This window comes from Sycon ciliatum, chromosome 4 (assembly GCF_964019385.1).
Source record: "Sycon ciliatum chromosome 4, ocSycCili1.1, whole genome shotgun sequence".
NCBI lineage: Eukaryota > Metazoa > Porifera > Calcarea > Leucosolenida > Sycettidae > Sycon > Sycon ciliatum.
The window spans coordinates 4,550,278-4,565,277 of record NC_088646.1 but is presented as its reverse complement, the minus strand read 5'-3'; the positions used below and the strand labels follow the sequence as shown (position 1 = coordinate 4,565,277).

At 49.0% G+C, this 15,000-nt stretch overlaps 1 protein-coding gene across 1 annotated transcript in view; it reads left to right on the top strand.

The window, feature by feature from the left end:
* Positions 1-15,000, top strand: part of LOC135814025 (uncharacterized) — a 51,575-nt gene that overhangs the window by 20,764 nt on the left and 15,811 nt on the right. Inside the window, exons 11-18 of the mRNA XM_065327069.1 lie at positions 1,043-1,119; positions 6,897-6,970; positions 9,824-9,882; positions 10,528-10,570; positions 11,251-11,355; positions 12,628-13,682; positions 14,430-14,461; positions 14,843-15,000. The exon at positions 14,843-15,000 is cut by the window's right edge and continues 519 nt beyond it. Coding sequence (XP_065183141.1) covers positions 1,043-1,119; positions 6,897-6,970; positions 9,824-9,882; positions 10,528-10,570; positions 11,251-11,355; positions 12,628-13,682; positions 14,430-14,461; positions 14,843-15,000 — 1,603 coding nt within the window. The remainder of the gene's footprint in view (positions 1-1,042; positions 1,120-6,896; positions 6,971-9,823; positions 9,883-10,527; positions 10,571-11,250; positions 11,356-12,627; positions 13,683-14,429; positions 14,462-14,842) is intronic.

The following is a 15,000-nucleotide window of genomic DNA, read 5'->3' as shown; positions in this document are numbered from 1 at the left end:
TGTGGTGGTCGGGTGGGAGTTGCAAGAGTTTGTACTGATGAATTCTATTTCTATTGTAGACTTTGTAGCACATGTATTGTGTTTATGCAGCGGTGCTTCCAAATTGCTTGTAAACTGACTCCACGGGGAGGGGGGGGGGGGGAGGGGAGGGGGGAGGCTTACTTTGTAATTTTTGGCCTGCTGGTCACAACGGTGAATTTCGTTTCCTTCTGGGGTGACAGCAAGTCCTTCAAAACTTCAAACCGAGTTGTCTGAATTGTCCGGGATTACGGCGTGGCGTCACGTTTTACTTGCCCTGAATATGTGTCTTTGTCGTCACAACGAAGCAACTCAGCTAGTGCTGTACAACGCGGCAAGCGGGCATATCGTCCCCTGTACATGTACAATGTATGTAGTGTACCTTACACCGGTCCCTGGGATATCCACTGCACATGTTGCTTTCTATTTTTTTCGGACGTGTTTTTAGATTTTTCATCCAAGACTCAAAGCAATTCCATACCTCATTACTGGGAAGATGCCCTGTGACAGTGTGACAAAGCCTGAAGTATACTGCTTTTGTTTAAAGTTACGGTCGCCCTGTCCCGTCGCTTCTTGAGCTCAAAGTGCTCAGGGAGTGTGAGACGTGCAATGCATCCGAGGATAAATTGAGTGATTATCACCAGAATGAGACTTACTGGAGCATCTCTCCATTTCTCGCGCTCTTTGGAGTGTCGTTTTAGCTGTGGGCAATATTGACTGGTGCATTTTTTTTCTCCATAAAATACCACCAAAGACAGCTTTGGCTGCCAGAAACTTCGAACAAAACTCAACACATGAGATCGCCACTTCGCGTGTTGGCGCGTTGCACGCTTCCACAGATCTACGATGTATGCATGCCGACGACAACACTTTCTTCATTGTGACGACAAAGACACATTTGCTTTTTACACGCACACGGGGGATTGGCGGTGTTGATTGGCAAATCTGTGACGGAAGACATGGCGGTATTCTGTGCCTTTACGTCTTCTTTTTCTCGGTTTTCTCTTCTTCGTGTCCCGTTCAGCTTTCTGATATTCTTTGATGATGGCCTGGCTCGATATGTCCACCAATCCAATGTGCATCCATTGGTTCAGAAGCAGTGTGAGTGAATAATGATTATAATAATGTGCTTTTAAAATCTCGGATGGGGAGCCAAGGATTTAAATTAAAAAGAAATGACCATACGTTTACAAGTTATCCGCAGTTGTCCAACACTGACAGTTATAAGCAAGGCATTGGTGAGGGACAACATGCAACAGTTAGGGGCCGTCCGCAACCCACAATTCTACGGAGTCCACGTCTGTCCACTTGTCTGGCCATGGGTTGGGAAGAGTGATGCTCTCTCCAAGGGCTGGTATAGTGAGCGCCTTGTACTCCTGACCGGGCATATTATCCTTCGGCCACTCTAGATGACCGGAGTACAGGATGCGACCTTCGCGTGTATCATCCCCGCTTGTGGTGGAGCAGCAGACAAACACATTCGGCTTCAGCTTTGGAGTTGAGGCTTCTGGCCGGAAAATGCGGATCTCAAGGTCCCGGCTCGGGTGATACTTGGTGCTGTCAAGTGCGAATCCAATGTTACTTTTGAAGAATGCAACATTGATTTTGGCGCCACCTGAAGCCACCTCTCCCAGGATGAGATTGGCATAATCCACGCTGAAATCGGCCGGGTCGATACCTTTGTTGTCAGTGCCATCAATGATCTCTGTGGGGGTAGCTAGCTCAAACTGGATCTCCTTATCCATCCATGTTCCGGTGATAATGAGGGTCTCGTTGTCCTTGAACGGGTTGAACCTGTTGTAGTCGTCGTACACACCAATAATAGGAACATAAGTTCCAGTTGGAGGCGGCGCTGATCGGTTCTTGTCACACGGTCCCAACACCGACGAGGAAACACATAACGAGGACGACGATTGGGTGGAGGGCCAGTCCAGTGACGGTACGGTGCGTGGCGGGGCATGGTCGGCATAATAAGGCGGTGCGGTGGCAGAACGTCGGCGTCGAAGTATCGGTGTCTCGTCGGGCGTATCGTCGGGCGTATCGTTCGTGGTCGTTGTCGAGGCTGTGGGCGTGGTCGTTGTCGAGGAGGCGGGCGTGGTCGTCGGAGCGGTGGTCGGTAAGTGCGGATATTCAGGCGCTGGCGAATAGCCGTTATCAGTTCCTCTGCCGATGGAGGGCGCGGTTGTATAATAAGGTGGCGACGCGCGGCGTCCAATCGTGCCGGCCTGATTAGTCCGGGCGTCGGTGGTGGAGATGGAAGTACGGGCGTCCGCGGCGACGGCGGCGACGGTGCTTGCATGTTGAGACCGGCACAGTCACAATTAGACGATCGGGTCAAGTATTAGTTGACAACGACAAGGAATCTCAGAGGTTCGTATAGAATAATGTCAGGCAAGCAAGACAAAGACCAAGCAAGGCGAGCAAGACAAGGCTAGACAGGGCTAGAAAGGGGGAGAGCAAATGTTCCAGCAAGAGCTTATCTAATTGTCCCATCTGTCCTCCTGTGCGGGGTAGATCATCAGTGATCTGGTTGCTAATGAAGCTGTTGTTCTGCTCGCTGTAGAATAGTGTGTCGTCTTGCTTCAGATCTGCTACTTTCATGAACCCAACGGCTGCACGAGCGACCTGCGGTGTGGGGTCGTCTTTCGGGATCTCCATTGCGCCGCTTCTTTGTGCCACGCTTACATTTGCGAAGTCCGGCTTCGTGGGATCTTTCTGTTGTACTGCGGCGACCGTGGGTTGCAGGTATGCTTGATTGGGCTCGGGCGTCTCAAAGGCCTGGGCAATTTCCTCTGGGAGCTCGCTGAATGCTGGATCATAGTTGTCGTTTGGCACAACTGAGACATCAGAGGTTGCGGCCTCGATATCCATAGAGAGTAGTCCTGCCCCATCTTTGATCATAGCAGTGAGACTCTCATAACCGTAGTTTTCTGCCACAGGGTGCGGATGGTCAAAGCGCTTCACACCTTTCAGGGACACCTTCTGTCCTGTAGCGCGAACAAATAGAAATGGGAGGACTTGTGTTGCAATGCCGGCCACAGATGAGAAGATATCTGCTAGCGGATCTGAGGACACTGATCCCTGGACATACTTTCTCTTCGCTGGTCGACTGGCCAAGTACAGCTCGTTTGTTTGGATGCGCTCAAGATTCTGGATGGGCGCAACTTGTTGCTGTCTCATAGCCAGCGTTTGGAGGCCGCTGCTGGTGTCATCCTTCAGATGCGGGGTGACCTTTGCGCATGCCATTTGAGTTTGCCATGCTGTGTGCTGCTCCGGTGTATTCTGGCCGGGCAAAGTCACGTCGCCTGTTAGGCCGCTGATGGTCTGCGCTTGTGCTACTTGATATTCATTCAGCGAGCCCTCTGGGAACCCTTGTGTTGAAGTGTGCGTGTTCTCTTCAGCGAACACAACTTGCACGTTGTCGGCGATTTGTACGCGCATCCGGTGCGGGTGAGTATGGCATGTGTTGAGTACCAGAGGGTGTCCACTTTTAGCGAAGTTGTCTGCTTTGTCGTACATGTCGCTGTACTGGTCTTGCCGTAGTAGTGATGTAGCTGTCTGTAGCAGTCCTAGCGTCTCTGCATTACTCTGGCTCTTGACAGCCTGGTTATTGTCGAGCATACGGTGTATAGCATCTGCTAGCTGCCGTCTTGCACGTAAGCGAGCTGGTAGCGCCTGTCGATGAGCTCTCAGGGTGTCAGTGTGTACCGGTCATTAAACTGAAAGCACGTGCGAGCAGACGCAAACCGTAGGCGCGACTCAAATTGTACGAAGACTTGCAGGTGCAATCCTCCAGTTTTTGGCGCTGTTTCCACCCCGCACACAAGATACTTGGGGTTAACCACGGCGCACGCGATGGAGTCTTGAACTCTTCGTTCTCCGAAGATCGGTGTAGCAAGAATTGCGCGGCAATCTTGGGCGTGACGAAGATGTATCGTTGCTGTCCAGTCAGTAGTTCTGGAGGCGGAGGCCCTCCGTACAGCTCTGCCATTATCTCTTGCATCGTTGGAAACCCGCAGCTTGCCAGACCTTCCGCGATGTGATTTGCCGACATCACCTCGTCTTCCATCACGCCGCACATCTTGGTGGCGATGTTCATCCACTTCTCCAGGCTGCACGTGTCCAACAGGTTGTATACGCGATCGGCCCAATCCTTGGTATGGTCTTCCACGATCACGTGCCCAGGGTGAGAACAGCCGGCCACGCGATCGCACAGGGCCAATGCCCGTAGCTTGGGGTAAGAATCCGCCTCGATGAGGTTGAGATCGTGGTCTGTGCAATGGGCCAATTCTTTCCATGCCAGATCGGGGCTAGCAGCCAGGTTGTACACAGACGGTTTAGCACAGGAGGAGTAGAACAATACACCTTTTTCAAGTTGCTTTTGGGTCACGCGAACTTCATTCTCCCTGCGCTCAGGATCCAGTGGCATCAACGCGACTCCAAACGAGGTCTTGGATTTTGGGCCTGTAGTGCTCCACGGAAGATTGTCATACAATCCACCGTAGATCACAGTGTCAGGTTTCGGAGGGCGCTTAATCTTCTCCTTCTTCTCCCTCCGCTTCTCCAAGGTCGCTGCCAGACCTAGGTCTATTGAAAGGGGAACGGGACCTAGCTGTCCTGGACCTCGTACTGGTGCACTTACTGGCGGCACGCGATCTTCCACCACGGTTTGCCACGGGGACGGAGGTAGCTCTTCCTCGCACTCCAGATTGACCACGTCTTCCACTTTCACTGCTTTCAGACTCTGCACGGCCATCGTCCTCCTTCTCCTGGAAACATGCACGGAGAAGCAGTTGACGACCCTTGAACCTGCGCGCGGCCTCGTAGTCACGTACGACTAATCCAACTACAAGACGCAAAACCCAGTCGATTACAGCAGAAAGGTGATTATCGTACCGTCTCACGTTTTCTGGGATAGGTATGCCTTTGTACAGACAATCAGCGGCAATGTCTCTCGCAGTGGCACCAATCTCCTTGCGCTGCTGCTGTGCTACAGTATCCACCTGGCCTGGAACAGGGTTGGCCTCGTAAGTGAAAGCTTCACTGTCAATCTCAACGCCCTGCTCATCACACTCGTTGATGTACTCCAGTGGAAATCACAATGTTTTTTTAGAGACGATATTCGTTCGTATGGGGGGTGGCGCTGTTCGTTGTTTTTGGCGGAAAAAATATCGATCTTCACATACGCTATTTTTATGTACCGTATTTTACCGGTTGTAAGTCGACCCCGGTTATAAGTCGAACCCCGTTTCTGGAGGTCTCAATTCTGCGTTTTAAAGTTTTCACCCAACGAAGCATTACTAACCACTAGTGCACGTATTATCAAGAGTTCATAACCCCCAAGAGTGTGCAACTCCTGATCAGTCTGTGTATGGAAGCCCGCTCGGCGGAATTCCTTCATTGCGTCATTTTTGGTGCAGTGCGATGAGTCACGCCGATGAATTCTTCTAAAATGTACAGTCAAACCAGGATGCTTCCTCAGGGTAAACTGCCTAAACTGCGATTCTGGTCTGAGCCTCAAGAATTACTAGAAGTAAAACAAAGCACACGATCCAAAGACAAAACTACTCAGTATTAATTTTTTCGATGCAATGCCAATGGTGCCTCTTCATCACCTTCTTCTTTCGCCAGTGCAGTCAGTCTCTTCCAGAACAATTTCTTCCCAGGGCCCTCGGCATATTTCCGGTGCTTTCCTCGAAGATGATTTCAAGTGATTGAGGAACTCAGTTGAGAATACGTCGAAGGAGCATTTTTCGGCTGAGTTGCACAGCTATCAGAATGATTGTCCTCGAGGGCAATCCAATATTTTTTAACAGCGTCCTCACTTCTTCCTGTCGCGATATCCATGGATTCTCGGAGAAAGAGTTTGTTTTTGAGAAAGTACGACTTGTAATTGTACATGTACGTCCGAAATGTCTTTAAAAAAAAGCTTCGAAAAGTCTAGGCTGCGTTCGAGTGTCATGTGTCTGCGTGGGGCTCGCCGAGTTTGGCAGCCTCCAATGGATGGCTGTGCCTCCCTGGCTGTCGTGGAGGCTAGGGTGTCCCGTTGAGCCTTGGCCCGTGATTGTGCGGACTATGCTATGCTTCTCTTGCTCTCTGATCACATGTGACGTCATCATTATGGGATTTGTTTTCAATCCTCCACCATGGCAAATTGTGTTTTGTTCGCCCGTAGGCTACAGCCTTGAGTAAGGAGTGGTTCAGGGTATAGTTTCCAGAAATCGCAAAGAACCCAAATTTACCTCGGATGACAAGCTGCGCATGACGTAATGAAGGAATTTCGCCGAGCGCTGGGTCTATGCCCGTTGCACACTCTTGGGGGTTATGAACTCTTGGTATTATGTACGTACCTACCTGTACAAACAAACCGTTCAATACAGTATAAAAAATATCGGTCCACTGCATAAATGTATGCATGTTCGTATTAGGGGAGAGGGGGTCTGGGGAGATATGAACAGATATCGTCTCTAAAAAAACATCGATATTTACGGACGGCCCCTTAGCACAATAATGACTCACCAATATCTTGCTTATAATCGTCAGTGTTGGACAACCGCGGATAACATGTAAACCTATGGTCATTTCTTTTTCTTTTTTAAAAGTAATGTCATCGTGTTTCTTCAGAATTCCCAAACTCCATTGCAGCGTATTTCTTGCACTTGAAAATACCGCCATTCCGGCAACAGGCTCTCAGCTGCACCAAATAGATAACTTTGCCAATATTTGGTGCAGCTGAGAGCCTGTTGCCGGAATGCCCATCGCATGTGAATGCATCGGGCGTCTTGCAGTAATATGATAGAAGAACCTGAGATTGCATTGTATATTCACTTTGCTCTGCACCTTTCTTCTTCTTCTTCTTCTTTTTTTTGTGCCATCAGTTCCAGATGATGATAGTGACACTGCGAGTAAAGTCTTTTTGGAAAGCTACTTCAGGGATATTGTTCGAGGCCTTGTAAGTGCTGAAGTTATTCTTTTTTCTTCTCCCGATGAATCATGCCTTGCTCTTGGAGGGAGGGAGGGGGGGGGGGGGGATTATTCATTTCTGTAGTTGAGGTAGGGTAATAGAGAGGTTAAGATGCACGTTATTTCCGACGTGACGCGCAATTTCACGTCAAATTTGGCGTAAAACTCCAAATTTCGACGTGAGCTGCAGGTCACTCGCGTTGTTTTTCGACGCGCGAGCCTAATAACGCGACCTGAACTTTCACGTCACGTCAGAAATAACGTGCATCTTAACCTCTCTAATATGGAGATGAAAATTGAACAATTCCCCTTTAAAAAATCTCTTGGGCACCATCCTCTCTATTTTCTTTTGTCTCTCTTTCACTTTTGAATAAAATTTCAGAAAAAAACTTTGTGAATGGCTCAAAGATTTACTCAGATGGAGAGCCAAGGTGGCAAGGATGAATGAACTGATTGTCAAGTAGCTGATGATGTCAGTAGACATGAGAGCGTAGCTTGTAGTTCCTGGGTCCCTCTCTTTCCTATGAATAGTGCTCGATTATCAAAGTCTTCTCTTACCGTATTATCTCTAATATAAGCACAGTCTCCAATAATAGCACGTCTCCAATAATAGAACACCTTGGGGCAGCATTCAAAAAATAAAGTGCTCAGTCTCCATTATAAGCACACTGTGTACATTCATTATCTGCACCGGCGAAAAAACCCTGAAATGTGTGTGTCTGACATATAAATTTGGCATGGCAACATGCCTCTGAAATGAGGTTGAAATAATAATGGAACAGTCTCCAATAAAGGAACGTCTCCAATAATAGCACGGGGCGGAGGTACATTGAAAAAATAAAGGACCGTGCTTATATTGAGAGATAATACGGTAAGTATATGCTGACACCACCTCCTCTCTTTGGGTCCCGATCAAGTCTATGCATGGTGTATCCAGGTACTGTAATACATATGTCTGGTACACTGTCGGATAGCCATGTCTCCGTTAACGTTAATATGTCTAAATCGTGAGCATGCATGAGTGCTTCTATTTCGTGTAATTTATTATACAGGCTACATACATTAACCCTTTATGAAACAATTAAATCAGTGGGAAAATGTGGTATTCGATTGACTGCTGCAACTCAAGAACGGTTTATGATGTGTTATGTACAAGCTGTATGCAAATCGGTTTAGATGGACAAAGCTTTCGTATAAAAAAAAGACCAGACCGAATTCAGATCAATAAAAGTTTCCAACGTCAGGAATCCACTCTTCGCCATCAGAATTTTGAGTTCCATCAGAGCTGGCATCCGAAACATCATCGTCGTCAAGAGCATCTTCCTCAGACGACGACAGCAGGTCATCAGAATATTCGCTGGCACTGTCAGAAACTGTCGCCAGGTCTGCAGGAACTTCTGCCGTCAGGAAATGTCCTGGACGACAAGAAGACAGTGGTGCACCATTATGGATAATTTTGTCTCGGGAGAGGTGGCATCTTACACCCTTGTCTCGAAGAGCCCGAAACTTCGGGACTAACTCCTTCCGTCGTCGTTGTTTTCGGGTTGGATCGTGTTGGATGTACACATTATCTCCCTTGTATTGTGCTGTTGTTTTGTGGCGTAGAAGTAAATTCTTCCCATGTGGGGACAACACCACTGGCACGAGACGCACTGGTGAGCCAGATGTTATGTTTTTGTCCCGTAGCCGTGATGACTGGCTGGGGCCAAGCCGGGCTGCAGATTTGACGTCCTTTGGAGCAAATTGCGGGGCGAGGGTGCCAATTATGGCGGACAGGTTCTCTGATGGGAGCTCTTGTAGGCCGCGAAGGATTACGTTGTTTGCTCTGCTCTGCTGTTCACTGGCCTCCGCAACTTGGTCACAAAGTGTATCCTCTGGGAGTTTCCAACGAAATTTGGAATATTGGTGCTGACGGCAGGATGTCGGGCAGTGATATCGGCAAAGGTCTCCTTCATCTCAACAATGGCGGACTTCGCCACTGTTCGTCTTTCCAACATCTTCGTTGCATTTTTCCACTGCAGCCTTCAACCTACGGTTCTCCGCTGACAAGCAAAAAAGCGGTTGATATCTTGGCGCTGCTCGTCTAGCCTCTTTTCCAGGCTTTCCAGTCGCTGTCCCAGGGTCTCTTCGATAATGGTCTTGAACTCTGATCGGAACTGCCCTTGGAACGTCTCGAAGAGGTCCTTGATCTGCCTTACAGCATGTCTATCGCCAGTAACTTTTAACACTCCGGCGCACTGGGCTTGATCTGGTGTGAGGCTGGACTGCGGTTTGCGAGCTGACTTCTCAGCTCCAGCTCGTCGGGTTTGGGACGGATTGTCAGTTTCGCTTGGGGCGAGACTCTCCGTTGGCCTCTCAGCTCTACGCTTGTGAGCGCTTGGGGCCGGGGGAGATGGTTCCCCGGAAACATCACTACTAGATGAACTGCGTGAAGAGCCACCCTTTCCATGGCCAGCTTTGCTGGGGGTGGTTATCTTCCGGACAAACTTTTTCATTGCACACCCTATATTTCATGGTCCTTTATCTGTGTTCAAAAGAGAAATAAAGCCGGGGGGGGGGGGGGGCAACAAGAGAGGACTGTTCTTCAGTCGAAATGGCCCTCGCACTGGCGCAGGGCATGGGTTACCGGAACTGCTTTTCATTGTTCCTGATCCAACTTCTTCTTCTTTATGGTACATGTACATGTATCCCGTTTGATAGCAGCTTTGAACAGTTGATTCCAGCACATGTGCAGTGCTTGGCTGTTCACGTATTTAGCAGACTTGCCAGAAACTATCGTTTTTCATGTTAGCTATGCTCAAACACGTTTGTGCTTCCATTGCCGTTTTCATATTGTTTTCAGAACCTACTTATTGAGTTCCAACCAGGCCAGGAGTTTAAAACTGAGTGGAATGGCGATTGGTAAGTAATTTTAAAAGTCATTGGCTATAGATGTGAGCGCGCACGCGCGCGTGTGTGTGTGTGTGTGTGTGTGTGAGACAGACAGACAGACAGAGAGTGTGTGTGTGCGTGTGTGTGTGTATGTGTATGTGTGTGTGTGTGTCACGTGTGTGTGTGTGTGTGTGTGTGTGTGTGTGTGTGTGTGTGTGTGTGTGTGTGTGTGTGTGTGTGTGTGTGTGTGTGTGTGTGTGTGTGTGTGTGAGAGAGAGAGAGAGAGAGAGAGAGAGAGAGAGAGTGTGTGTGTTGTGTTGTGTGTGTGTGTGTGTGTGTGGGGGGGGGGGTTGTGTGGGTGCACGCACACACATGTGTTAATGCTAATGTCAAAAAATAAAAAAATGAGTTAGAAGAATACTACAGTCATATTCGATCTCTGGCCCTTTTCAAATCCGATTTTGGATCAAGCATAACTGCTTGGTTGACGCCGCCGCGGGAATGCGTATAATAATAATAATATCACTCAAAACCTGGATGAAAATAACTTTGTTATGGTCCACCTTTTGGAGAAATAGACACCGGAAACTTGATTGGAAGAATATTTATATTGGTTGATGCTATAATGTTAATTCCACTTCTAAAACCGTAATTGTTCTTGGTGTTGTTTGGCAGGCTAATGTCAAGGGTGACTAGAATCGACAGTAGTTTGGTTGAGGTAAGCAACTTCATGTTGTCCTTCATCGTTACTTTCCTGTTTTTTTTGTTTTTTTTGCTCTTTTGTGTTTTTGTCTTTGTTTTGTTCTCCCCTCTCTCATTTTGTACGGACACGTGGCACAGTTTGGCACAAGCGAGGTGGGCAAACTCGCCCACTACGCGGACGTGCTTATAATAATAATAATAAGCAACAGCATTGCATCCACTAAGACTTAGCCTTAGTTACCATGCTATGCATGCTGTGTATGGATGTGTGGTTGTGTGGGTGTGGGTGGGTGTCTGTGTGTGTACGTGTGGGTGTACCTACATGTGTGTGTGTGTAGGTGTATGTGTGTCTGTGTACGTGTGTCTGTGTGTGGGTGGGTGTCGAGTGCATTTGCAGATTTGCGTGCTTCTCGTGACAGGCGTATATGGTACATGGTGTGTGTGTGTGTGTGTGTGTGTACGCACGTCAGTGATTGTGTGGGTGGTGCTAGGTGTTTGTGTATGGGTGTGGGGTGGTGTGCTTGGGTGGACGTGTGTGTGGGTGTGGGTGGAAGCATGCTCATGTGTGTGGATACAAGCATATACCAGTGGTTGGGGTTCTATGTTCATAGAAGAGTAGTCACGCCAGTATTACGGTATAGTGTGTGGCTATGTTTCTTCTTGATTTATTCTGCTCTGTTGTGATCCTGGTTTCAGGTCAAATACGTCGTTACCAGTTTGACTGAGGCCCAGCCCAACTTTCCGCGCACGGAGTGGCTCCACCGTGGATCGCCGCGTCTCCAACCTGTCCAAGACGCAAAGGTATTCCTTCACTAGTACCATCACTTCTATGGTGTGCTATGTTTGAAGTGCTTTACTACTACTAAGGTTTATAAAAGCAGTGGTCGTGCTTAGCACGTCGTGTGCTAGTACCAGTGTTGTTTACACTTTCCAGAATGCAAGTTATCTTTCATGAGAAAATTAAAAAAATCTTCAAAAATTCTTTCATCAACATTGTGCGTGACTGGACATTCTGTGCGGAGGTGCTTTAATTAAATCAGGGGATAGTTAACATTTTACTACTCCCTGCTGTAAATACAAACGTATTCGTCAACGAAATATGTGGTACTTTGAACTTGCTGAGCACAGAATGCCCGTACAAAGAGTATGTACCCCCTCCGTGCGAGTGGCACTGGTAATTTCATGTGTCAAGCCAGTGTACGACATATACGAAGTATTGTAAGTCAACAAATGTTCGGCGCATATTTATTTTCGTCTATTTTCGGCCTGGGCATTTTTGGCCGAAATTTTGTTTTGCAAGGTTCAGTGTGACAGTGTATACAGGCGGCAGCAGTACAGGCCGAAATTGTAATGCGGCCGAAATGTGTTATAGTTCCGGGCGGCCGAAATGTGTTATAGTCCCGGGCGGCGGCCGAAATTTGAACGCGCTGAAAATGTGTAGACTAACAGTATAGTGGATTGAGAGAACCTGTACTAGTAGTTTCTGTTCTGTAGCTCTGTCTTGCCTGTCTTGCCTGTCTCGATGTGTGCATTGGAGCCATGCTCCTGCTGGCCAGCTCCACGGGCTATGCATGTTGGGTGTTATCTACTACAGTACTAGTTCTGTTACCTGACACTGAAGTTCCAGTGGGAGCGGAAGCGTATCAGTGTGTTCATGAATGTGCGGCTGTGTATATGCTGTGTGTCATCTCTTTCCATTCGTTCAATTCGATTATTAATCGTATTGCCTCACGGATAGCATTCAGCTTCCAATCTGGACTTCATGGAGAATTTCAAAGTACAGTGAAACCTCGTTTAGAAGAACACTGATAAGACAAACTTTCGCTTTAGAAGAACTAGTGTTCATAACTGTAATGGATAGATTGCTGTGTATTCACTGGGTACAAAATACGGATAAGAAGAACTCCCGTTATTGCAAACAAATACCACCGGTCCCTTGGTGTTCGTCCTAAAGAGGTTTGACTGTATTAGGAAATTAGGCCACCTGCCTCGTACTGCTCTTTTCTCTCAATATTCACCGTTCTAATATAGCTCTTGTCTCCTCGCCGTTGCCTTTTCTGTTGTCTTTCTCAGGACGTGTTAAAGAAGAAGCCATGGCGGAAGTTGGACCCGGTGAAATTTGCCGTCATGTCAGACACGGTGCGCTACTATGCAACGTTCTGCACGGCAAACGGACCACGTTCACTTGGCGACGTATCCCTGGATCGCGGCTCTGCCAGCGGTAATGCCCAGGTGTCCGGCGCGAACTCAGCGCCGCAGCAGCAAAGCAAGCGACGGCCAAGAGTGCCAACAGCTGTGGCTGTCGCCGTTGGTGGGAGCGACTCGTCAGCATCGCCCTCCCCACAGAGCCAGCCACAGTTGAAAAAGCAGGGCTGGCGAAGTCTCGAGCTTAAAGACTACCCGGCCTGGAAGGAGAAACGGGTATTGAGAAGGCAGATGAGAGAAGAGAGACGACGGAAGCAGGGCAAGAAAGGCAAGAAAAACGCTAGTAGCACGGCGGATGATCCTTGCCAAGAAGCCACCACAGCTGGCACAAGGACGGAGTCTCCACCCAACGGTGATGATGTTGAGAGGCGTGCAAATGATAGCCGGATTGCTTCAACTCATGCCGCAATATCCTCCAGTAGTCTTCATGATGAACCCATGATACCGGAGGTTGACGAGGATGACAACAGGACGTCTGCCGCGTACAGAGGCAAGAGTCCTCTGCTTGAACACGGCCATCCTGATCCAGAACACTCTGATCTGAACGCTAATGTTGCCTTTCTCATCACGGAGGACCCAGAGGCGCTCGGTGTCAATCTTTTACCAGATTCGGATAGCTGTCCGGACGTTCCGTTGCCTCGCTGTCCGGGCGTTCCCTTGCCTCGCTGTCCGGACGTTCCCTTGCCTCGCTGTCCGGACGTTCCCTTGCCTCGCGCTTCAGACATCCCCTCCGTTACCGTGCGTCCGGCAACGCCGTGCAGTGCAGACGGGCAACGAGAGCAAGGGCAGCAGAGCCCTGTTAGTGATAGCGACTGTACCATAGCTAGCCGTGATGTTATGGCCGACAAACGTGCCGGCAGCACGGATCAACACCGACGTAGTGCATTCACAGCCGTGGCCAAGCTACGCTCGTCCAGTCGCGGGTGAGTACTGGTGTTGTCCATTTGTTGCTAAAGAGAAGGACCCACGGGCGGGATTCCGACTCAGCACCCCTGTCTTGCCGGGACAGTGCCCTACCGATTAGGCTACCGGGGATCACGCGCATGCGCACACACACACACACCACACACACACACACACACACACACACACACACACACACACACCCTGGGCCCCGTCTTGCTACACGTTGTAGCGTAGCGCTGGCATGCATGAACGGTGGAGTGGTGTGACGCTAGCAGTTCCATTGACGTTGCAGTGTTGGTATGCCTTGTCATGGTCTTGTGCACACACATGGTGCCGCTATGTATCTGGGTGACGATGGTTGATGAGCCCTGCTCGGCAAATTTCAGTCTTGCTTCTATGGGCCAAGTTCAGTTGTGGACCTTGTGTACAGTCGTGCCCTTCATCTATAGCGTTTAGTCCGCTGGTGCTGGCTTAAACAGCTCCGGTGCGAATTTATTTAGCACACGACGAATGAGCAACAGTAGGAATTGAGTGTTGTGCTGTGTCGATAGCATGCATTGTGCAGGACCATGCTTATATGGCTTGCTGTCTTCGTGCACTCGGGTTGTGAGTTCTTTAGTCTTGGGAAGTTGTCGATCCATATGTCGGACTCCATTGCCGACGCTGATACCATGCTTTTAGGCTTTCTAAGGTGCAGTTTCTTGTTCGTTGGGTTCCATTTTGGTTTTCTTGTGTTTGATACTGGTTGTATGCCGTGCGTGCAGGTCTGCTAGCAGTATGGGTGACTCGGATCAGTGTGAGTTGAACTGCTGTAGATTCTGATTTATTGTCCTGGATGACTCTGCCTGCAGCAGCAGCAGCTTGTCACTGGGGTGGTGTCTGTAGGGAATGTGTGTGTGTGTGGGGGTGGGGGGGGGGGGGGGGGCATGTGTGTGTGCATGTGTGTGTGTGCATGTGTGTGTGTGTGCATGTGTGTGTGTGTGGGGGGGGGGGTATGTGTGTGTGTCTGTGTCTGTGTGTGTGTGGGGGGGGGGGGGGTATGTGTGTGTACACATGTGGGTATGGTATTAGATAAACGTCCTCCACCGTGTTACATGCTGTCAAACCAACAACACGTGTGGGTATGTGTTGGGTATTCGCATTGATGGTGATGTAATGGTTTTTTTTTCACCGACAGATTGGGTTTCTGACCCCGAAGACCTTTCTATGGATGAAGAAGAGCTCAACGCTGTGTCTGCTTCGAATGCAAGATCTGCTGTCCCTGCTCCTATTTTCTCCCCTCTTCTCACGTCTTCTGGGCCCTCATCCAGACCTGCCACACCGCCAGTGTCAGAT